This window comes from Coturnix japonica, chromosome 7 (assembly GCF_054131305.1).
Source record: "Coturnix japonica strain WE chromosome 7, WE-NBRP24, whole genome shotgun sequence".
Lineage (NCBI taxonomy): Eukaryota > Metazoa > Chordata > Aves > Galliformes > Phasianidae > Coturnix > Coturnix japonica.
In genome coordinates, this window is record NC_140669.1 from 23,105,122 (window position 1) to 23,128,629 (window position 23,508).

At 44.6% G+C, this 23,508-nt stretch overlaps 1 protein-coding gene and 1 long non-coding RNA gene across 7 annotated transcripts in view; both read right to left on the bottom strand.

The window, feature by feature from the left end:
• Positions 1-9,046, bottom strand: part of PLEKHM3 (pleckstrin homology domain containing M3) — a 94,725-nt gene extending 85,679 nt beyond the window's left edge. For all 4 annotated transcript variants that reach the window (XR_014948342.1, XR_014948343.1, XM_015868218.3 and 1 more), the window contains exons 1-2: positions 8,814-9,046; positions 931-1,739 (exon numbers count right to left, since the gene is read on the bottom strand). Coding sequence is in view for 2 of the 4 variants with exons in the window: in XM_015868218.3 (XP_015723704.2) it covers positions 931-1,534 (604 nt within the window). In the remaining 2 variants the exon portion in view is untranslated. The remainder of the gene's footprint in view (positions 1-930; positions 1,740-8,813) is intronic.
• Positions 9,047-14,238: 5,192 nt separating this feature from the next.
• LOC146760118 (uncharacterized) lies at positions 14,239-19,803 on the bottom strand. Of its 3 annotated transcripts, none has more exons than XR_014948350.1 (4): positions 19,664-19,779; positions 18,506-18,638; positions 17,451-17,558; positions 14,239-14,373 (listed from the first exon to the last, which is right to left on the bottom strand). It is a non-coding gene; the product is annotated as an uncharacterized LOC146760118 (long non-coding RNA). The 3 variants fall into 3 exon arrangements; XR_014948348.1 differs by lacking the exon at positions 18,506-18,638 and adding an exon at positions 16,336-16,497 and having other exon boundaries at positions 14,245-14,373; positions 19,664-19,803; XR_014948349.1 differs by lacking the exon at positions 18,506-18,638 and having other exon boundaries at positions 19,664-19,803.
• Between the last annotated feature and the right edge of the window lie 3,705 nt (positions 19,804-23,508).

Sequence of the window (23,508 nt, forward strand, 5' to 3'; positions counted from 1 at the left end):
TGTGAGCTGAGCATCTTACAGGTTCTGACTGCTGCCGGGCTGCAGAGGGATCCTGGCAGAAGTTCTTCAGCCTCCCTTGTCAGCCTATTTCCCAGCTCCGCTTCTCCACTTCTAAGATCCCAGGAATCAACCCTGTTGAGTGTCCATTACAAAAGGCATTCTGAATACAGCTTTGAGCCCAATCCACTTCTGACTTTCACCAAATAAATCATAGAGACAGAGACAGTGGTTGAGTGTTCCTGAAGCCCTGAGCACAACCTCTTCCAGTGTGCCGCTTGAGAAAGGAAAAGGGAAAACTATCACTTGCTGAAGCATCACCTCATACAGATTGAGGAATGCCTGCCTCAATCTGATAACAAGACTTCCCATACACCACACAAAGCTGGAAGAGAAGCCTTAATATTGACAGGCACAAAAGCATGCTTGCGTTTCTGTTAATTGTTTATGGACTGCTTTTCTTGTACAGAACACAGATCTCAGGCCTCACAGTAAAGCTTCATATACCTACCCTCTTTTTAATGGCTGTTCTTTAATTACTTTATAAAAGCTGACTTCGTTTGGATTCGCCATTCTCCCAATAGCTTTAGCATGCAAAGTTGGTTGCTTTTGTTTTGTTTTAGTTTAGGAAATTATTTCTTTGGAGTAAGAATGAAAAAAAATAGGAGCAAAAAGTAAAACCAGTTTAGTTTTTCAAACAGAAATGAAGGCTGTTTTAAACACTGGCCTCTTTACCAGGCAAACAGACAGAGCTGTATCAAAGACAAGAAAGTCATGCTGCTTTACATCATCCTAAGAGTTAGCTCATAGGGTTGTTTTTGTGTTTTTCTGTTGTTGTTTTTTTAGAAACAAGCAGCTCCTTATGGAGTTAAATATTAAAAACAAACTGAAAAGCCTTTGCTTCAATAGAAACTATAACATATCTGTACAAACCTGTGTTTCCCTGGATGTCCTGTCCCTTGGTTAGTGCCAGGTAGGAGAGCAGAGCACTGTTATTGTCCTGACCCGGCAAAGCTGGCTGCTGTAGAGAGGTGCCAGTAAAAACCACTCCCCATTTTACGTGGCTGATATCAGAGCGTGAGCGGTTGTGTCCTGGCTTGAACGTAGAGGCTTCTTCATTCTGCACCAGGATGTCATTCACTGACCGAGGCCTGTCCCTCCTCCGCTGGCAGATGTTGAAGATGTTAAAAGCAGCAGTTTCCCCTTCTCCTGACCATGCAAGGTTGTCAGCAGCTGTTCCCCTCCGCACCACATGCTGATCTTTGGCAGAGAATGCTGTCTGGACTTTGGTTTCCAAGAGGCCATTTTTGCAGTGATCCCAAATGAGGCTACTTTTGGCTAAGGAAGCAACGTTCCTTAGATTCCTGCTCTCTGTTATCTGATCAAACACCTCGTGCCCAACCAGCTCAGGCACCTCCTGGACACCAAACACCGCAGAGGGCTGCACAATCTTCTCAAGTTTATTATCAAAACTATTGAAGAAGTCTTCGGTCACTTCCAAGGCAGGGCTAATATCATCAACTTCAAGAGCTTCCATGTCCTGTGCTACCAGTGGGCCCAAGGGTTGCTTCACATCTGCCCTCTGCACACCACTAACTCAGAGCTGGTAGGACAAGTCCACACACACACACTCCTTAGTGGCAGAGAGGAACCCAACCAATCTTCAGATGCGAGACTGAACATCCATGACAAAGTTGGCTGTAGTCACTCTAGAAAGCACGCTCATAGTGATAGCGGATCACCTGTAATACAAACCAAAGCATCATGTCAGCATAGACCTTTTCTCAGATAAATGTGTTTACCCACATCCCTCTTTCCACAGTCACAGTGTGTCATCTCTTCTTGAACTGGAACAGAGAGCAGGGTAGGCCACTAGATGAAGGGGAGCCAAAGTGGTACCACTTACTAACCAAATGTTAGAGACCTACACTGGAAGGCAGTGCTGACCAACACTACAAATGCAGCCACCTAGGGAACTTACTTCAGGTTCTCGTCAGGCTACAAAGCAAGCCAACTGTCCTTCATTACTTTAACTTTTTCTGTTGGATTGCTTACATTCTTTGTTTTAGGAGACTGACACTAGTTTGCAACAGCTACTTTGCTGCTTGTCTGCATAAACAGAACTGTGATATTTAATAAATCAGTGCTAATAGGCTGCTGCAGAGTGATTGCTGCACATTTCTCTCTAGAGTATTGCTGGGAACCTGTGTGAAATGGTGTGGCAACCTAAATCCCAGAAAGATAACACATCCTATGAGCAAAACAAAATACACCATAACCCCTACTGTCATAAAGCTGCAGATCTTTTATCTCCCAGCAGCTGTTTTGGAAAACCTTAATAGAGAATGGCTTTAAGGCTGTAACTACTGAAGAGCAGTATTGAGCTCACTTCAGGAAGGAAGGGAGAGTTGTTACACTTCCTGGAGCACAACAAGGGGGTGTCTCATTGCCAACTTCTGTCTCACCGTGCCTGCTGCCTTCTAACCTCTCCTTCTGGAAGCTCCATCCATAGTCTTGCCATGCTTGAGGGATACACAGGGAAGCTAGGTTCAAATAGGAAAAATCAAGCAGCACATAAGTGAGACCTAGAGACTGGGTGCCAGGTGGAAAAGAGCTTTCACAGCACCTGGAGCAGGCACACACAGTATGGCCAGAAGTCAAGGAGATTTGTGTTTTGACCACATCAGTTCAAGGCCTAGAAGCAGTAAAGCTGTGTTAGCTCAGAGCTCTGCCTACATTAATACACTCTTAGCAGAACTAATTAGCCTGGACAAGGCTGATAATTAGCAGCTCATTAGCTTGTGAATACTGCTAAGTGTCACCAAGACCCATGAAGATTTACACTTAGCAGGAAAAAAAAAGCATCTATTAAACAGCATCAAACACACATCATGCTTATATTCAAAGTTTTTTAGGTTTTGTTGTTTTTGTTTTTTTAATATCAAGAACAGTCGACTTGCCTTACCCTAACTTAAATTAGCAAAGTCATTGAAATAGACACTCCTACATTAAGTCATAGGGAGGAAGGAGACCAGCATCCCCCAAAATAGGGGCAGAGTCTTGGAGCACAAAACCTCCACAGGCACTCACTGGTCTCCTCCCTCCCACTACTGAGGCCACAACACTCCTGTGCCAGAAAGCAGCAGCTCATCCTCCTGTGTAACAGATCAGCATTTCAGACCATCACCTCTCTAACCACATTCCAATTAAAATAAGTAAATAAATAAATAACCACATACATAACTCTGGAAATTTCAGGGCTTTACACTGAGATCTTTCTCCCCCATCTTTTTTCAAGGATTCACTTCACCTGTCTCACAGCAAACCAGGACCAGGACAAACTGAAGAGTGAGACACTAATGGTAGAGCCAGAACCAAAATGGAGTGCTGAACAAAACAGATATGGAGTGGTTTCAAATGAGAATGCTCTTTGTAAAGCTGTGCAATAGTACTAGTTGATGGCAGCAGGAAATGAAGCCACTCCAACCACATCCACACCATCACGTTAAAGGAGCATGAAGCTCACTCTCATAGATCATTCCTGCCACTGGCCCCAGAGCAGCATTTTGCTTGTGGAGTCTTAGAACTCCAGCAAGCTGAGGAACACAGTGTGTTTCAACCCATCCACTTATTCCACATCCTCCCATGGCACATCTTTAAAGTAAGAATGTAAGCTGGAAATTGCAAAACCGCAGAAGGCTTTCACTTGAACAAAAGCATCACCAGCACAACCCCATGCCAAGAGAGCTGCAGGCTGACCGCACAAAGACTCCTGAGTTGGCAGAGAACACAGCCCTGCTCCCACACAAGCACTGGGGCAGCAATCACTCCAGAAGGGTTTGTGACATGCCACTGAAGCACTGCAGAGAAAGAATTTCAGTGGCAGCACATGCAGTGCTGCTTGGTTCTTTATTTTAAATCATCAGGAAAGGAGAAAAGGGACAGGAAAAAGCCAACACTTACATTAACAGGTTTGTCCTTAACTGCTGAAGGCCTCACTTCGTGCAGCTTCATGTTTCTCTGGATCCTAGAGACTGGAATTACCAGAGTCATGGAGCCACGCACAGTGCTGTAGAACTACAGCTGACCTCATGTCCAGGGAGATGCTGAATCACAGGGTCATGAGAAGGCAGCAGGTCCTGTATCATATGGTATGCAAAGAGCAACACTCATATGCCCTACCTTTGCTAATCTGTTCTCCTCAGTAGGTACAGGAAATGTGATCTCAGTGGCAGTGCTGGGCAGATCACATCCTACTACACCGAGAGCCTCCTCAGGTCAGAAAGATGTGCCATGTGTGCAGTGGTTCCCTCAGCACTGGGATTCAATTAAACTCCACAAGCACAAGTTGGCATCTTCTCACAGTGACATTCAGCAAAGATTTCCTTCAGACTTTTAAAGGGATTTCATGACTAATGAATGCAAGTTCTGATATGCCAATAAACAGATCTATCCAAATCTCCTCCAGGAGAGAAAAGAGTGGAAATCATCCCTTTCACATAAGGGTAGAAAAGGAGAACAAAATGATGAACTTCAAATGATGAACAAAAGGATGAACTCCTTTAAAATTACTATCACATGTATTGCCTCATGTATTGCTTCTCAGAAACACCTGAAATTTTCCAAGGACATTCAGCCTAGGATAGTGAATACAAAGAAGAGGGATGCATCAGCCCAGATTTGAACTAAAAACTGCCAAAGCTACAGGCTGCTGTGAAGGGCATTGTTCTTAGCAAAAACTGCTCAGCATCAGCTTGTAGCAGCTGAAAAACAGCTTCTGTAGATACAGCTTCTGTCCACAGACGTGCAGCAGTCAGATAATAAATGCTCACAACATGAGTTAAGTCTTTAAAAGTGCATAACGGCCACATTACTCACGGTTGAGGCGAGCAGCAGTGTCTGCTGGTCATGCCACATGAGACATAGAGCTTCCCTTTAGTTAGGGTTACACAAAGCCTCAAGAAGCCACAAAGGCCAATCTAGCTGACAGAGCAACCTGGCCACAGAGGAAAACCATGGATGACAAATGCCAGGGAACGTATGCTGGAACAGATATTTTTAATTCCTGATGTGCTTTTCTGGATCCTCATGTTCCAGGGGGAATATTTGGTCACCACACTGCAATTACAAGCTGGGAAGAGGCCATGGCAGAAAGTAATCCTGCAAGTGACAAAGCTCCATGACAGCACCCACTGTGTACCCCCAGCTCATGCATCATGACCAGGACTGCTCATTCTATCACAGGCAGGAGAGAAAAACAGAGCCAGAATGCACCAGAAACTGGTGACAACAAAGCTCCATTTAGCTCTGTAATCCGTACAAGAAGTACATACAACAGACATCTTTCTGTTTGGCTCCCTAAGGAAAAAGGGCTTGTGCCGCCATCCTATCTTCCAGTTGTTCTCCTTCCCTGTCTCTTTATGCAGGCAACTTCAACTAGATAAGGCAGTATGGTAGTGCCTTTAAAGACACAGTTCTTGCATTTGTTAAATACTGGGTAGGAAATGGGAAAATTCACTCTTCTGCTAAAGGGGAGGCGAGCAAAACCCAGTCCCTCTTCTTTTTCGGAAGTGCTACTACTTGGTTCTCCTCAAGAACAACCATTAGAGTTAGATAGATCTGAAAACACTAGGAAGTAGAAAAGAATGGAGATTGTGTTGTATTTGTCAGGTGGCACACCAGAGTTGCCAGAAGAGAGGATGACAACATACAGGTGGTTGCCAAAGTCTTTACCACCATTTTCACACTCTGATGGCAAAACGAAGCTGAAAAGTTGAGGCAGCACAATGTAAGGTGCTACACAGTGCCATCCTTTCAGCATCCCCCTGCTGTAACTAGACAGCAGATGACATTTTATTTGCTTACAGTATAGCAAGGCCCACTCAGCAAACACTCTCAATGATCTGACCAGCAGCTTTCTCATTCCCCCAGAACAAGATAACTGTTATGCTCTCCAACACAGCACACAAGCTTATTAGACTCATCATTTAAATCTCTGAACTAAATCTATGTTGCCTCACAACAATAATAACGTATAAAAAAAGACAAAACTACATTATTTTTTCATATGGAACAGGCAAATGGAGTTTCAAAGTCAACATGTAATATGTAATAGTAAATGTAATAGTCAACAGTCTTACATGGCCTGAAGAACTGCCTTTAGATGACATTTCCAAAGCACCTTTTGAAAAGCCTCTTTCCCCCAGTATCCAACTGAGCGATTAACTGCTTAAAATGTTCAGACAATTCTAGTTTATGGCGTCGCATGGAAGAACTTCTTGATTGATAATCAGGCACAAGCCACCAATATTCAGGAGAAGCTCACAAAAACTGGAAAAAGCTGCTTTCTGGTCAGGAATCCTTGCCTGTAGGGCCAGGTGCACAAGCAGATATGTTAGCACAACCATTTCTGTGGTGCAAAAATCACCTGCTAGCTATAGTGTCCCTGACAGGAGCTTTACCACACTAAAGGAAGAAAAAGAGACAAAGAGGGAAAACCAGGGAGAAAGCAGAATGTCACATTCTGTAAGGAGAAGAAGCAGAAATTTAGATGAGGTACACAGGTATCACTCTGTGGAAGCACAGGCTTCCTCAGCTGCAGATCAGCACTACTGCTTTACCAAAGAAACTCTCCATGCACCCTCACTCCGCATAGCAAACTAACACTGCAGCTATAAACACTTCATCCAGTAACGAGCACACATTAATGAATAATAAGCAGGGCATGTAATACACCTTTAATTTTAACTGCACTTTGGAAAAAGTAATTAACATGAAACAACTCTAAGCTGAGGAGTGCACACCAAAACAAAGTGCAGGGTATGTAAACACTGTGCAAATCTGCACCTGTGCAGAAGATGCATGGTGGATCAGACATCACCACTCAGCTCGTCTGCTGAGAGGAAATGGGAGAACTGGTATGTGACTAAGGACAAAAAACATTCTTAATACACTTCTCTGGTTAGCACAACTGAAACTGTGAGTATCTCTCCAGTCCATATGTTCTAGAAGAACTATGCCAAAGAGAAGATCCTGCTTGTCTTTTATGTATTTAACAGTGATCAGAAATGAAGGCATTTTCATTTTGTCCCCATGAGCTCTGAACAGAAGTGAAAGGCATATGTCACTCCTGAGGATGCTGTTCTATAGTACTCATTTCCAGAGGCTGCTGGAAATCAGGCTGCTGAGCTGTCAGCTGCTGTGTGCAGCAATGTTCTGCCCGGCATGCCTCCCTTGCTGCCCGGAGGTGGCCATGTTTAAGTAATGAAGGACATATACAAGGGGGGGCTACCAGATACAGAGATTTATCTCCTTATAAATAGGACAAGGGCACAATAAGAAGCTTTTGGACTTCTTTCAGATGAAGCACACTTGCTGGTATAAATAGTAATGCAATAAGTGAATCCTTAGCCAGTTATGCAAAGGATAGCCTACACAATTAACTTCCAGTTAGCTCTGCAGAGTAGTTTCTCTGAGGTGCACGGAGCAGGGAGTAACAAGCACGCCACCCCAGCTGAGCCAGCACAGCCCAGTATGTCCCACACCTGGCAGTAACAGCTGCCACTGCCTGCAGGCAACAAGGGCCAGAAACAAGGCATCTCCACAAGAACATGGGAGACATTTCTTCTCTAAGCTTATAGCAAGACCAAAAGAAAATACAGATTTAAATTCCAAACCTGTCCAGCACAAGGACTTCTGAGCGGTCCTGATCTGCAAACACAATCAACTCCTTGCTGTGGTACCCGAGCAGCTCTGCTGGGACACTGCAAGGCAGACACAGGGAGACTGGGCCTCCCTCAGCTACTGTGGCAGAATGTCGATGCTGATGGGGCTATATTTTTAATAACAAATTCCTTTCTAACCTCAATCTAAGCCCTCTCTCTTATCTTTCAGATAGTTGGGACCCCTATGGTTTGGCACATTTATCTCTGGGGATGAGGTATAGGAGAAAGAGAGTACAAAGGACGTTCAGCACAGCAGCACAGTGACCCGGTGCCCCTGGTCCCAGCAGCCCTGCCCCGGCTGCCGGCCCCCACAGGCTCCTTCAGCACAGCTGCTGTCATCAGCTGATTCCTCCAGCACAAACACCTGCTGTTCTCCAAACCCAACTGTAACTTTATTACAAGGGATATTTACAGAAACCTCCTAGAAACCGCAAAACATCAGATCAAACTGCAACAGTAACAAGGCAATGTGATCCAGCCCTGTAGAAATGGTGCACTGATTGCAACCTTCATTCTGCTATGCAACGTCCTGGTTTGTGTTTTAAATTTCTCATTCTTTAATCTCGGATTAACGCACATAATTTTTCCATGCACAATGAACAAGCCATGTAAGCGATGAGATGAGAACTCTTGCTTTCAGCGGGTGTTGGTCCCACTGAGAGGCAGATGCTTTTGTTCCTACGTGCAGCAACTTGTAGTCACTCGGTGGGATGATGCAGTGCCTAAAATTAGACTTGTCTGTAAATCCTAACGGATCAGGGCGGTGAGCATGTATCTGCAGAGCAGAGAACGGATAAGGCTCAAGCCACCATTCCCTCCGCCGGGCTCATCCCAGCCTCCTGCAGCGCCCACACGGCCGGTGCCCCCCCCGCTCCCAGCGCCCGCTGCACAAAAGCGGCGGTACCGGCGACACGCTCCGCGCCGCTCGGAGCAAAGACAAAACGCTCGCCGAGAACTGCGGAGAGATGCGGAGCCCGGGCTCTCCCGGGGGCACGGCCCGCGGCCGTACGGTTGGGCCTCGCCCCAGCGCCCCGGGTTACACGGCCCCGCGGAGCGCCCGACCCGCAGCGCACGCGGACGCGCGAGGTTTACCTGGCCGCCGCGCTGCGAGGAAGGGGCTCCCGGTGCCCCGGCCCGACGGGAGCGGAGCCGGCGGCGCGCAGGCACGGCACGGCACGGCACGGCACGGCCCCTCTCGGCGCGGCCGCGTCCTGCCGCAATCCCGGCCCGGCCGCCGCGGGAAACGGCGCCGCAGCACCAAGGTTCCTGCCGCCGCCCTCGGGGCCGCCCGCACCCGACCCGGGCAAAGGCACCGCACGAGACTCGAGCACCTGGCGGCTCAGCGCCGCGAGCGGCTCCACGATGCACCCGGGGCGGAACGGGTCGGTGCAGCGAGCGCTGTCCGCGGTGCAACCCGGCACCCAGGGAGAGCCCAGCTGCAAGGCAATCACTAACACTTCATTTCATGAGAATGCAGCGCAGGACCCCGCACCAAAACAAAAGAAATAACCCGCAAAAATAACCTGCAGGCACACTTAACCGAGTGAAGCCAGGTAACCTCAGCCCCGTGCCTGACAGCACAGGCTGTGCACGTGGGTGTGGGGCTGGCAAGGTAGTGCTGCACCCACACGTGCTGCTGAACTGAGCTGATAGTGGGGATCCACAGCCAGCAGCTTGAGGGGAATCCAGTACCTTTCATAAAAAGATTGCTAAGAAAGCAATGGGGGAACAGCAGAGGTCTTGCCTGAGAATCATAGAATCTTTAACATTGGAAAAAAAACTCTAAGATCATGTAGTCCAAAGGTCCACCTACCACCAATACTGCCCACTGAAGCACGGCTCTCAGTGCTGCACCTCAAATGGCTCTTGAACACTTCCAGGGATGGTGACTCCACCAAATACAATCAGAGAATCATTAAGGTTGGAGATCACCCGGTACAACCATCTGTGCACATCTTTCTCACACCAGTCATAGGGAACATTTGGATTTAAGTTTTTAATTCACCATTCTGAGAAGCACTTTCACAAACAACGATGACCATTTTACCCGAAGGAGGAGAAGACTCCATCCTCTTTCTAAACGATATTTTCACATCTCTGATTCCTCATGTACTCCCCTCTGCCTCAGCTTTCTACAACGGAGCCTTCCTGGGCAGGGGGCTCTGTGTTTTATTTTTTAAACTCATCAGACATCTTCGCTCAGTCTATGTGACACTGGGGAGAACAAATGACCAGCCTTACCCTTCAAGGCCGCAGTATAACAGGCTCCCATTCAGAAGAAATCCGAGTCTTGGAAAATGTCTTCGTTGTAACTTTACATATTGAACGTCATAAATTTCAGATCATAGACTCACAGAATCATTAAGGTTGGAAAAGACCACTAAGGTCTGACCACCAACCCACCACCTCCGTGCCCACTAATGTCACTATGATGCATCACTTTTAACCATTTAAAGATATCGCCATCCTCTAGCATGACAGCAGCTGTTGCAAACTAAAGATCTGGCAATGGCTGTTGTATTGCGATCCATCTTCGTGCCCTCACTCAGCAGCCATCAGCATACAGCCTGACATCACACCCAGTGACTGGAGCCCTCTGGTGGCAAACCTCACGAGAAATCAAACTGTGTGCCCACCTGATGAGGACACACAGGGGTCATTTCCCACTGCCTGAGCATCCATTAGACTTCAGAACCTCTAATGAAAGTCAGTGCCAAAAGAGGGAGATCATGGCTCTTTCTGCTGTCTTTCTGTAAGAGCTTGCAGGACTGAGTGCTCTTTAATCTGAACGACTCCCACAAGTACTGCAGAACTCTTCTCCAAGCCCCAGACTGTAGGACTGTACACTACCAAGTCTGGCTCCTTTTCATGACAGTCCAAGCATCTTTCTCCTCAACTGGGGAACTCTCTGGAACCCCTAGGGCCAGCACCACTTAGAAGGATGAATGCCAATTTACCATACTGGAAGACCCAGCAGCTCATACCGGCTGAGCATTAGACCACCGCCTCTGAAGCAGGGCCTTTTTTCACACGTTTTAATTACGGACTCCCTTCATGGAAGCTATTACCTCGCAGAAAGGCCGCTAACTGTCACGTTCAGCGCAAGATGAAACCTTTCCGATAATTGTTCCTTGAGTTCATGTTTGTGAAAATAAATATCATCAGATGATTAAATTAAACACCACAGCCAGCCCAGCAATACACTGTTCTCACTTATCGTGTGGGAAGGAGATCAAAGAGAGCGGCTCAGGTAGAGCCGTTCCAGCTCGGGTTGGTAGCTGCCTATTGAACACACTAATTAGCCCCGCTCGGGGGGTGCAGCGCGGAATTAACCCTCCCGAAATCAGCCGGCACTGCCATTTTCGTGCCCCGCAGCACCTGGATGCAGAGGGACTCTGCAAAGCCCCGGCCCGACCTCAGGGTCTCTCGGGCCTCCGTCCCCCGCAGCGCCCCCTCCAGCAGCCCCCGGCCGGGAGATGCTCCTGGGGGCGCCGCGCCCCCGCCCGCCGTGCCGGGCCTTCCCCGGGCAGAGCGGGGCGAAGCCGCCCCCCCGCCGGTCCGGAGAGCTCCGCTATTCTTCTGCTAATGGGATTGGCACCGCTTAAAGCGGTCTGCGAGGGTATTGTCTGCGGCCGCAGCAAGAGAAACATTATTCAAAGGCCATTCAGGCCCTAAAAGAAGCGGCAGAGCAGAGTAATTATCGGAGACTCTCCATTAACGAGGGCATCTTTGCTCTTTGTCTGTGTTGGTTTAATAAGGGCCGCTAATGGGGCTGGGGGAGGGGCGGGCTAATGCTTCTAAACAAACCCCCTCCTCCCTCCCCCGCCGCTGAGCCCCGCCGGCCTGATGGGCGCTGACAGCCGGCCGGGAGCTGCCGTACAAGGGCTGACCCTGGGACCAGGCGAGATGCCCCCGGCCCGGCCCGCCGGCAGCCGCCTGTGCTCCTGGGAGCCGCTCCGAGCTGGCAGGCCCCGCACTGCGCCCGACCGCCCTCTCTCATGTCACCCCGTGACCCTTCGCAGCTGGGCACGACGCGCTGATGGCTGTAATGGGGGACGATGGTCAGATGGAGCTCCCGTAGCAGAGGCCGGGGTTGTTGCCCCCACCCGGGAGGTGCTATGAGTGGGCACAACCACAAGCATCCCTCATCCCTCACCGTGGAAGGGTCCAGCACCGGCAGTGGCTCCTACCTGCAGGTGAGGCAGAGGGAGAGCCAGTGCAAACATCCAACCCAACGTCCCGCACTGCTGCCCTCCAGGAGCACGCAGATAAATCCTTCTGAAGACCTCTAGACTGTCCCGAGTTTGAGGAGTCCATTTCAGAGGCACTTAGCAGTATCACAGGGTCAGGCACACACTGGTTACTTCAGCACGGAGATGCGGACAAGAGGTCTCAAGCCATCCCTGCAAAAGACAGCAATCAAACAGCGCACTGTAACGACACACAAGTAATAAAGCCAGAGGAACAGCACAGCTCTTTACAGCTGTAACACAATAAGTGCTGTGGACTTCAGGGCTCATTTTTAGCCAGCTATGAAAACAAACAACAGTCAATGAAATGACTCCCACAAGTCTGTGCAAGTTTTCTTTTTTAATCCAAGCCAAACCTTGGATACCGCTATTCTTTCATGTACAACTTCCAGCTCACCTTCAAAAGTAACAACCCTAACAACAGATGGTTGCACTGCACAACTAGCTTGTAGGCTACAGAGACAAAGCAGTGCCTGAGCACCTGTACATGTGCATGTCTGCAGCCTCGGGATGGAACCTACAGGACAGCTGATGCCAGTGCTGTCTTCCATTCTGAGGAATGAGTTTATCCAGATGAGGTAGGGAACAAATGCCTTTATACGGGCACCCACCCAGCCCTCTCCTGAAGCAAATGTCCTGATGCCAATGGTTCATCACAAGCAGATAAAATAAAAAACATGGAAACTCTTCACTTCTTAAACCAATGAGTTTGGGTGTGAAAAAGCAGACTCTGTATAGTGTCTCACCCTCATTTTGTGATGGATTGGCAGCTCTGAAATTGTCATAGTTTTGGGTTGTTGTTCTCTGCATTTCAGCAGAAACTTCATGTCTTGCTACAGAAGAAACTGTCTGTAAACAGTGTTCCGTCTCCTCTCCATGAGAGCAAAACATCCCAGAACACCCTCAGAAGCCAAAAGGAGCGCTCGCACTTCACATGAAGGGGGTTGAGATATGGGGAAATTAAACTGGCAATACCTGATCGTCACTCTTGGCAGACAGAGGTGGGGAGTGGACACAGTTCTTTCTCCAGAGCCTCAACACGGTGTTCTGCAATCAGTGGCATTCCCTGTCCCTGCTTTGAAGTGCTCTGTTTCAAGGATCAAAGTCCTGAAAAAGTCATCAGTTATCAGTATGTAATTCCTCATGTTAATACCAGCTACTATCCATGTATTTTTTCTTTGTAGAAATATATTCACTATACACATGCTCACCAATGTAGATTTGATCCATTTTTAAAATTGAAATCTAAAGGAAAGTAAAAACAAGTTGGAAGGGTCAAAAGATGCCTTTCCAGAAAATCAGTTCTGTATGTTTGCAAACTATTCCGAGCAGAAAACACAATGAAATATGGGGCAGGAAGCAGCTATTAATCTCTGTAAGCACACTCCAGTTTAGTTCAGTGTAATTTCACAGCTTTGTCTCCACATCCTTTCATCTCTTTCTCTAGAAAACATCTTGCTTTGCCAGCTTAGCAAAAACCTTTCCCTTCAGTGCCCACACAGCTGGCATTTGTCACACCTGCTTTCCTCTGTAGTCCTGCTGCCCTTTCAGTGAGCAAGTGGTGCCAGGGGAAGGTCCCCTAATCACAGGCACTGACCTGACTCGGTCTCAGGACACTGCTCCCTGTCCCTGCAAAGCCTTTAATACAGCAGGCAGGAGGAATACTTACAGCAATGAGCAATATCTACACCAGCCAACACCAATTCTGCCTGTTTTGGGATGAGGAATAATACTGACACATTAGTACTATGGATAGAGACCTGAAACCAATTCTATCTAGAAGAGATGTCAGAGCTTTTACAAAAGCAATCTGCTGGCTTTAATAAAATAAATTAAAAAAAGAAAATAAAACAACTGGTGTATTTAGTTGCTGCTCCTACGGACTTGCTCCCCTCATAAGTGAAGTTACAGCCAGAACTTCAGTGTTGGAGTTGGCACTCCTTCACAATGACTGTTCAGCTTAATACTGATCTCATCAGCAAACAGCATCTGGGGAAAAGCAGAAAGATTGGGTTGCTGCTGCATTCTTGAGATCTTGCTAATGTAGCTACTCAGGTGCAGCTGCAGTTAGATACGAGTTTGCGCAGCCCCAAAAGCTCTTTCTCTGCTATAGGAGGAGTAAGGACATAAATGTATCCCACAGGTACTTTATCCATTGCTTGCAACTCTATTCAGATACCGCCCTGAGAGCCCAAATCCTCTTACCTCACGTATTTATCCATCACTGCACTCGTGCTTAAAGGACATCCATCATTTTGTAAATACTGAATAGTGTGCGCTATAATAGTCTCAGCTTTTCTTTTTTTCTAAATAAAAATGATGCCATTGGTGTCCATGGAGATGAACTACTTGGGTGATAAAGGAACATGACTGCCTTGGTCAGAGATTATCTGCAGTATCACCTACAAGAGCAAATAACAGCATTACTTACTGCACCCTTTAGGAACAGAGCTTGAGTAATCTAGCTTTATGCAACTGTGTTGCAATATATTAAGAAGAAAAACTTCAGTCCTCTGCACACAGGTAAATCCAGTATCTTCTGTTCCATGAATCGAACTCAGCTATTAACCATGGTAGTCACCAGCACTTACTGCTGGGAAAACTGTAGTCGTTAAGTCTGGGTATCTACAAAGTCAATTTGCTGTAATGCCTTCTCATCTTCAGCAGTCTGTGAGAGCTTCCTGAACAACACCTACTCCATCAAGACTGTATGTTACTGACTCCAATACTGCACTCAACTCTCCTCACTGTGACTGGCCTTTGAACAATGACCATGTGATATCTAATATCTACCAACCTGCATGAGCCTTTCTTTCCAATATATCATACTTTCCCCACTCTAGCAATTATGGTGAAGACTCCCAGTTACATCGATGCTGGCCTGAAAGCACCCAAAAGCCTCTTCAGAAGGATATTAATTCCACATCAGCAAGGAGGAAGTAAAGAGAAAAGTCACAACACTGAAGACCTCTCACCCCTGAACTGGAAGGGTGAAAGAACCCTCACGCTTCCATACAGTGATATCACACGTATGTGTGATTATCCTGCATTAAACACTTTATGTTTAGAATAAACCAGTTAAAAGAGCAGTGCAGCAGTCCGTGCAGGAGGCGGCTAATGCAGGTTGTTTATGGAGGCTCCCAGCGGCTGTACATCGCTGCCCTCTCCTGGACAGACTATGTGCACCAACATGGAGCCCAGGCTGACAAAACCCAGCCGGGCAGGTGTTTTCTTTAGGCACTGAAGGAATATGATTGCCCACTTACTGAGCGTAGCCTTGATACCTTCAATAACCTCACCGAGCACCACAGCGATGGCTGAGCTCCTGCTAACTAGATAAGGGCTTGATGAAATACAATTAAGCACAACATGGGTAGCACTCACTAGAATGAGGAGTCAACAGTTCAAAAAAAAATCCAAGAGATAAAAAGGTTATAACATGAACTAAACGTGCTCCAAAAGAATAACCAGTTGTGTTTCAGGATATTACCTTATGCTTCCAAGCCTCTTCGAGTGCTCTGGAAAATTGCCTTCTGCTGTGCATGACTACACAGTGTGCCTGCATGCATCTGTGTGCTTGGGCACATCCTCTTCTCTGACCATCCAAACCCCTGTACACAGCACTTCTTTGCTGTGTGCAAATCTCTCTCCATGTATGCTCCAGATAAGCTTTGTCCATGCAGCAGTCTTTCTCATAGCTGAAGTCTGGCTAGCTGGGAAGGACAGCATTGCATTTGTACCACAAGGAACTGACTGAACACAGAGATAAAGCACATTGGGACTTCTCAAGAAAATGTTCGTGATGCTTTCCTGCCTGTCTACAAGACTGATGTTCAGTTGAAGTCACTACGTCAGGTGTAGCCTGAAAGATACACTGCAAAGTATTACAATTTCTCATATATTAATGGAGATATGAGGGCTTATTTCCTCATAAGGAGCTGTGAAGATAAATCCAGCCATGACAGAGAGGTGCTCAGACACTGAAGAAACAGTATTTTGTTATCTGACTGCCCCTGAAAGCCAGATGTGTCATTTCCTAGGCAGATAAATTCAGCCCTTGTTTTGCAGCTGATGGAAAAAGGTGCTTTATAGATACCAGTGACATTTCCCATCTGTGTTTCCTCAAGAACTGCCTAAGGTACCATGTCTCACTGACTGAGCAAGCCAAGAGCTCCCTCTAGCATCACAAGAGAAATAATGCAGTTGGAACGTAGGCAGTGCTCAAAGAAGAGAAAAACTTTGCTAAGAATCAGAAAAATACGGGAATTCTGCTGTTTTTCTTCACTTTTGCCCAAAATATATCGTAGGAGTCAGTTGTGTGCACATAACTAAGCACTGATCTCTTAAAAGGCAAACATACGTACAGGGAAGGAAAACTGCAGGATCTTATTTTACATGCTTTCTCATAAGTTACAGATACAATCGCACGCAGCCATCCTGGTCATTAGTTTTCTTAAGGCAAGTGCAGATGATTCTGGTCAACAGTTTCTAGGGAGGGAGACTACTGTGATCACTGCAAATGTAACCTTTTACCAAGAAAGACATAAATGAGGAAAACAGAAAGAAAAAAAAATAGGGGATGAAATAACTCTGTAGAGCATCTCAGGTCACAATATTCAGGTTGGATCCTTATGCTGTTTTTCTAACCATTACTTCAATTTTATAGCATTTGAAAGCAGAACATAAGACCCCCTTATCTGTGAGTGAGCCTGTGACTAATTTATAGCACAGTTTTCAATGACTGATTGGTACAGAAGATGCAAGACAAGGTAACAACCATGCTAAATGCCTAAAGCTTTTCCAACACACAAGTGAGTTAGATGAAACTTCATGGAAGTGACTGCTTTCATAAAACAGCTGTACATACTATAAATAGCTTAAGGGTCTTTTTTCATCAACTACAAGAGCTCTCACATCATTTGTGTGTTACTGAATTGCTCAAAATGGTTTTGTACAATCGGTCATAGAAAGTATAAATATACTTTGACAAAAAATAACTGCCTTTATGTATAAGTATGTACATATGCACTATGTGAAGCTATACTTTTTATTTTTTGCAGACTCCCAAAGTACAGCCACTTCCTAAATTCTTCTATTTGTCTAATGCATACAGAGCAGCCCTACTGCTGAAAGAACTGGCAACAACTTAAGAAATACTACTAATGTTGTCTAACCTGAGCGCATCTGTCCTTGCCCAAACCACACCATACTCTCTTTCAAATGCTGGGGGCCTGAACAGCCAGCACCCTCCAAAAGCCTAGTACTAGAGAGAATAGACAGGCTGGGATAAAATACAATAAAATATATTCAAACAGAAGACTGGCAAAATACTTCTCCCTCAGGAGGAGTTGTAACAGCTGCTAACACTACGCTTTCACCTCTACTATCTCTTGCAGGTTTGCCCTTAGAAGTCTCTAATATGGAGACAGAACATAAGTAGGGCTCATAACCATCTTCATTTCCTTCCTTGTTCTCTCACCTGCTGAATATAGGGTTTTGGCGGCTGTGTTCCCTGCCAACAATCAACAGATCTGCAGCTGTTGTTTTCCAAATAGCAGCACCTTCAGCCTGTTTCATTTGCTTGCCTCTAGAGATGAGGAAAAAGAAAATAACTTAGCAGGTGATAGAACTTCCAGGGAAAGAATGAGGCCTGAAAAGCCCTACTCATTATTAATTCACTTACCTACTGCTACAAAAATAAAAATCATAAACAAATCTGACTAAAAAAATTAAGCAGAAATGTTTTGGAGCATTCTGGATACTTAGCTCTGTGCCAGTCACCCAGTCCTGTCTGACACTGCTTGTCCTTGTATATGGTCATGGCATAAATGCATATTAGAATTGCAAATTGTGAATTAGCAGTGAGGATCCACCAGCCAAAATAAAGACAATCTGCTGTTCTCATGCATTGTATCAGAACACCAAGTCAAGCAAATATTAAAACTTATTTTAATTTTTCAATCCAGAGCCATCCTCAGTGCCCTCTGGAAATCCTGTGCACTACAAATTAAGTACTGTTCAGGTTTCATTACTCAAGGCCCTTTCTGTTGCAGTGAGGACCCCATAGTTCACAGTGCCTGAAAACAGTCACTTCCCTGCTAAAAACTGCTGTCAAGGAAACAGGAATTCAGACATCACAAAAGCAAAACACAAACGAAAGACAAATATAGAACAGCTTCAGTTTCTCTCTAGTGTCTTTTGATGATTACCATCACCATTTGAAAACAAATTATTCCTGTTGGCAAATACATGATATACATCTTGCCATGAAATACTTGTGTATTGTGCTTGAATGTGACAACTACTAACTGTATAATAGAGATTCCACAGAAGGTGTGCAAAGCAGTTGAACACTAAATAAAAACAGGAGAAAGCCAAGAGAAACCAAATCCACCACATTTGTATTGTATGAAGTGCTTTATTTACCATTTCTTTATGCAATGTCTGAATCACTACTTTTGTTTGTAATCTCATAACAAATGCCATTATACCACCAGAAGCGTTAGTCTTTGGTCAACATTTGAAAGACCTTACCTTACTAATGAGTGCAATGCTGACTGTGATATTTTTTGTTATCACCTACCCAGAGCACAACAGTTCCATTCTGCAGCTGTTAGCTAATCTCACTAGTGATACCTCTGATCATTTTATAAAGAAGTTCATATATCTGAAAGAGAAGAGACATTGTTTTCATAGATTGTGCTTCCTGAAATAAAGAAATACATATCAATTTCTCTATGAAAATGTTGCTCTTCTTTACTGTTTACAACTGATAAACCCAGGCAGCTGAAGGTGATCAGATGGGTTCCAGGGTAGTCTTTGTAGTTGCTTTTCAAATGACAGGTGCCACAGTTTAATGACCCAAACTACATCATTCTAAGCCAAGTCACTCTGTCTGATTCAAGTTCAGATTTTATTTTTTTAAATATTTCATTGCAAAAGACTTCTGGTAGATGGGGAAAATGTATCACCATATATTTCCAGAGCAGCTGGTGGCTCATAATCCCCAGCTGACCCTGACAGCTACAATATGAAGAAATACCTTCCCTTCAATAGTACCTCAAGAGACAAAACAATTAGTATATGCATTTCCATCTATGGCCTTAACTTAGAGAGGAAAATTTAATAAATAAATTATACATTAAGTAAAGAGTAAAACGATAATCATAAGTTAATGATATTGGAAGAAATTATTTGACATTACAATGACAGTGCAATCCTTTTTGAAGCTCTTCCCCTAATTTATTAGCTAAGAAGTCATTTGTTCACCACAGATAGATTTACATCCGTCATATAGGCAGCTCTAATAATTTGCCACTTTCCTTCTAACAGAGAATCTTCCTTTCATGGTGCAACAAGGAGAAAGGGGAAGAAAAGAAAGATTCATTTAGTTAAAGGTAGGAAGTTATCCATTGATCTTCTGTCACAAAGAGTGCCCCTACCAGAAATCGACAAGTGAACCACATCACCTAGTACCCAGACTAGACACCCTTAGTGGAAAGCACCTGGTGTTTTTGGTCGGTGATATAAGAACCCACATACAAAACTTAAATCCAAGGAAGTTCTCTTCTTGTTTCAACAAGAAATTAATCTCTGAAAAACATTGGGGATAAAAAGTCTCATCCCCAGACTCTGCTTATTTCTTTTCCAGCGCATGGCCTAACAAGTACTTACACCAAAGAAGCCACTCACCCCAAGCTTTATCCCCTTCTGAAGCATAGATATAATGCTCTGAAGATGCTGCTACCATCCTCACCATCAGCAAGAGCAACACTACCAGAGTAGATGAAGGAGAACGTACTGCAGCAGCATAATTTTCTCATAATGCCTCCCCTACATTTAAACCTGTAAAACACAAATACGGTTGATATTCTCCAGCAGAAGTGTAATGGGCTAGACAGGTTCCTTAATTGATACCAGAGCTGAGATCTACTACAGTGAAATGGGTGAACAAGCAGAAACTGAAAGGCCCAGCCAGAACACACTGAGAAATACAAGCCCTGATTTAAACACTGTGCACTCCTTTCTACATATAGAATGACTTCTTCAAAAAGTAAAATGTGATCACTTTTGTGCCTTGCTTAAAGGACTCAATATTTGCTGCAACAATCAAAGAGATCACTATTTGCCATTGTGACTTCAGATCAAATACAAGTTTTCAGTAAGTACATGTGGGATTACCCAGGAAGCCCTGTTTACCAGGTAAGAATTCACTCCAGAAAAGTGGCTGCCACAGAGAATCACTTTCATTAGTCCCATCTATCCGAAACAGTTTAGACATCACTCATATCAAAGTAGGACCTCCTCCTGTAACACCACAGTCCACTATTTCCTAGGCTAGGGAATACTGTGACATTCATACCTTAGATGTGGTAGACTGCATTGACCACCTAGCCACTCTTCCACTCCCCCCTCCTCAACAGGACAGGCATGAAAACAAGCTGAAAAAGCCCATCAGTTCAAAGACAGGGAGATCACTTGCTAGTTGCAGTCATGAACAAAACAGATTCAACTTGGGGAAAACCAATTTAATTTATTGCCAGTTAAAATAGATTTGGATAGTGAGAAACAAGTATCAGTGAATGCAACACATTCCCCCTCACTGTGCACTTTTAAAACTGGTAAAGCCTTCATTCCTCAGATGATCTCTTCTCAGAAGGAAGTCAAGAAGGTTTTCACCTTCCACCATCTCCTTCCACATATAAAAACCTCAGATGTGGTAGCAGCTTTGTAAACAGTTAAGACAGAAGTTATACTTGCATTCAGAAGCTAACTAGCACACTGAAGATAAAGCAGATGCATGTGGTTACCATTCTAACTTTTAGTACATGTGAGCTCACAGCATAAATAACACCAAGATCAGCTATATACAACTGCTTACCATAAAAACATTTACCAAAGTGAACCACTTCACTCAGAAGAAATTGCAATCCTGAAATGCATCTTTGATAGTTTTCTACCTCCTGCAAACAGCTTTGTACAAACTTTACTTCCTCTTCTGTTTCCAATCTGGCTTCTTGCTGGTTTTAACTGGAGTATTCTCAGAGGTAAGCAATCCTAAGAAAACATCCAACACCTAAGAGATAAACTAAGAGGTAAAAGTAGGAGACAAGGAGGAAGGAAGCACCTGCACTCCTCAGAAATCTGGAGTGTCAGTTGTAAGAAATACATCATTTCTATTTTTTTCAGTATCCCACTTCATTTTAGCTTTAAAAGAGATATGTGAGAAACAGTTACATTTATCTCTGAAAGAACAGCACCTCAGTAAAGTAGAACTGAATTTTTACCATAGATCTTCAGGAAATCAAAAATGGACACTCAGATCTAGGACAGCAAGCAATTTCTAAAGCAAAATTTCTGACTAATTAGCAAACCCACTGTTAAACTTTAAGGGTAATTATTTTTCTTTTTCCTGCAGGAAGAAGGCTGGTGATGAAGGAGTTCAAGATTGGACCAGTATTTTCCCTCACGTTGTTTATAAGGAAGGGTACACGATGAGGAGCAAGAACACTTGCTTTTAACATTACACTCTTTGATTGCTTATTCTTTCTCTCAGCTCCCATTCCTAACACAGCTTCAATACAGAACATTTGAAGGTAGCTGTCCTATGCACCGTCAAGTTCACTCAGCACATACACTGTCCATTGTGTTTTCATATGAGATTACTTCACTTTCCCCTCAAAGTGGAAAACAGAACTCCATAAGCTATGCTTGAGGAGATAAAACTGAGGAGCTCCACAGTCACTATGAACACAAATGTAGCTGACACAATGAATGGCACAAACGAAAAGGAGGTACGCAATTGTGACAGGGAAGGTGGTAAGGACAAGGATTCTGGTGTCATTCATTTCCCCCCCACGCACACTAGTGTGTGTTTGGCTTCATAAAAGGCCTGATTATATACTCCCTAAAATACATGCATCATTTAACTATAGTGAAGCATAATTTAAACTTTATTAGTCAACTACACATAAGCTTTTCAAGGTGTTTAGTTTTTTTAATATATACAAATCCATGCACATGTATCGGTATGGAAAAAAGTTCTGCTCAATTTATCATATACATGCCTTTTGCAAAGTTATTCTCTATCTAGTATAGACTAATGGACCACTGATCAGGTTTTACTGCTGCAGCACCCAATGCTGTTAATTTTCTAGACAGGGAAGATCCCTTAGGACAGGAACACTCAGTATTTGACTTCAGAAAGCTTTTGAGGCTTTTTAACCTCTTTCTGTACTAAAAAAGGACTTGACCCTAGATAGCAAACACCTACTAATTACTTTCTATGATATACTGTTGTTATAATTCCTTTGAAGGCTCCCCCAGAAACGCATCAAATCACTTCAAAAAACCAAACATAATTTGTTAGATGGGTTACAAATGGAATGATAGCAAGGTGCAACATCTAGCTCTAGAAAACCAACCCACCCACACTCCTGTCATGTGATGCAATTTTTGCCTTCCCTTTCTTCCAACAAATCATACCTTAGTTGGTGCTTGTTGGCTGCTGGGTAGCTTCTGACCTAAAAAAACAACACAGTGTGATTTATACAGGCTTTTTTCATACACTAATGAGTTGTATTGATATTATCATTACAGATAGAATAGGTTCTTATGTTTACTCATATGAAAGCTTGATTGGCAACGAAGGGTAGTCCAGGAAGAATCTTCTCAGTGTTCCATGAAGAGCAGTGTCTTTCCAAAGTCCCATCCTCAGCTACATCACACTTCCTATCCCAGATTCCTTCTATCTAATCTATTAACCCATCTGTCCGAACATGTGTAAGGGAGCATATTCTAAGTTTGCCAACAGCAAACTCAAGTGACCAGCCAGCTACTATCCACACCAAAATGGATGATAAGTCACAAACAAAGCAAGGATAAAAAACAACTAAAGGAATACATGAACTCAGAATCTAAAGGAGATAACGAAAAACTAACAGAAGCAAACCTCATCAGTATTTACTTGTGCAGTGAAGTCATTAATTACTTTCAACAACATAACAGTGAAAGAGGGCAGAGGACTTGGATGGGAGCTCTAATAAATGTGAAGAGAGGTTCAGCCATAGTGCATTTGAGGTAGACAGGGCAGCAGTCAGAGGAATGAGGGCTGCATCAAGTTAATTCAGTCAGGAAGAACAGGCATTTTCCTTGGTAATGTATAAAGAAGAGGAGGCATCTCCTGGGTTTTCTTCATCAGACTAGGAGAAGGAATTCAGTTGGCTTTGGTACTCACCTAAACTGAAGCAGCTGTTGGTTCTGAGGGCAAGATGAGCTTTTTCTTCCATACTTGTATATTTTCTCCATGAACTCAGCCCTCCCTCCCCCTGCTGCCTCAGAAACTGGAGCTGCATTGAACTTTTGTGATGGACTTGCAAACCCTTTCCAGGGCCAGGAGCTTCCCCAAGATCATCCTTCCCTACAGGGACCTCTCCTCTCACACGTGCAGGACTTTCTCCCATCAAGTCTCCCTGGGCTTGTCCTACTTGTTCTCATTACTATACAATGACTGCTGCCCTTGTAACTCTTGTGTTTCT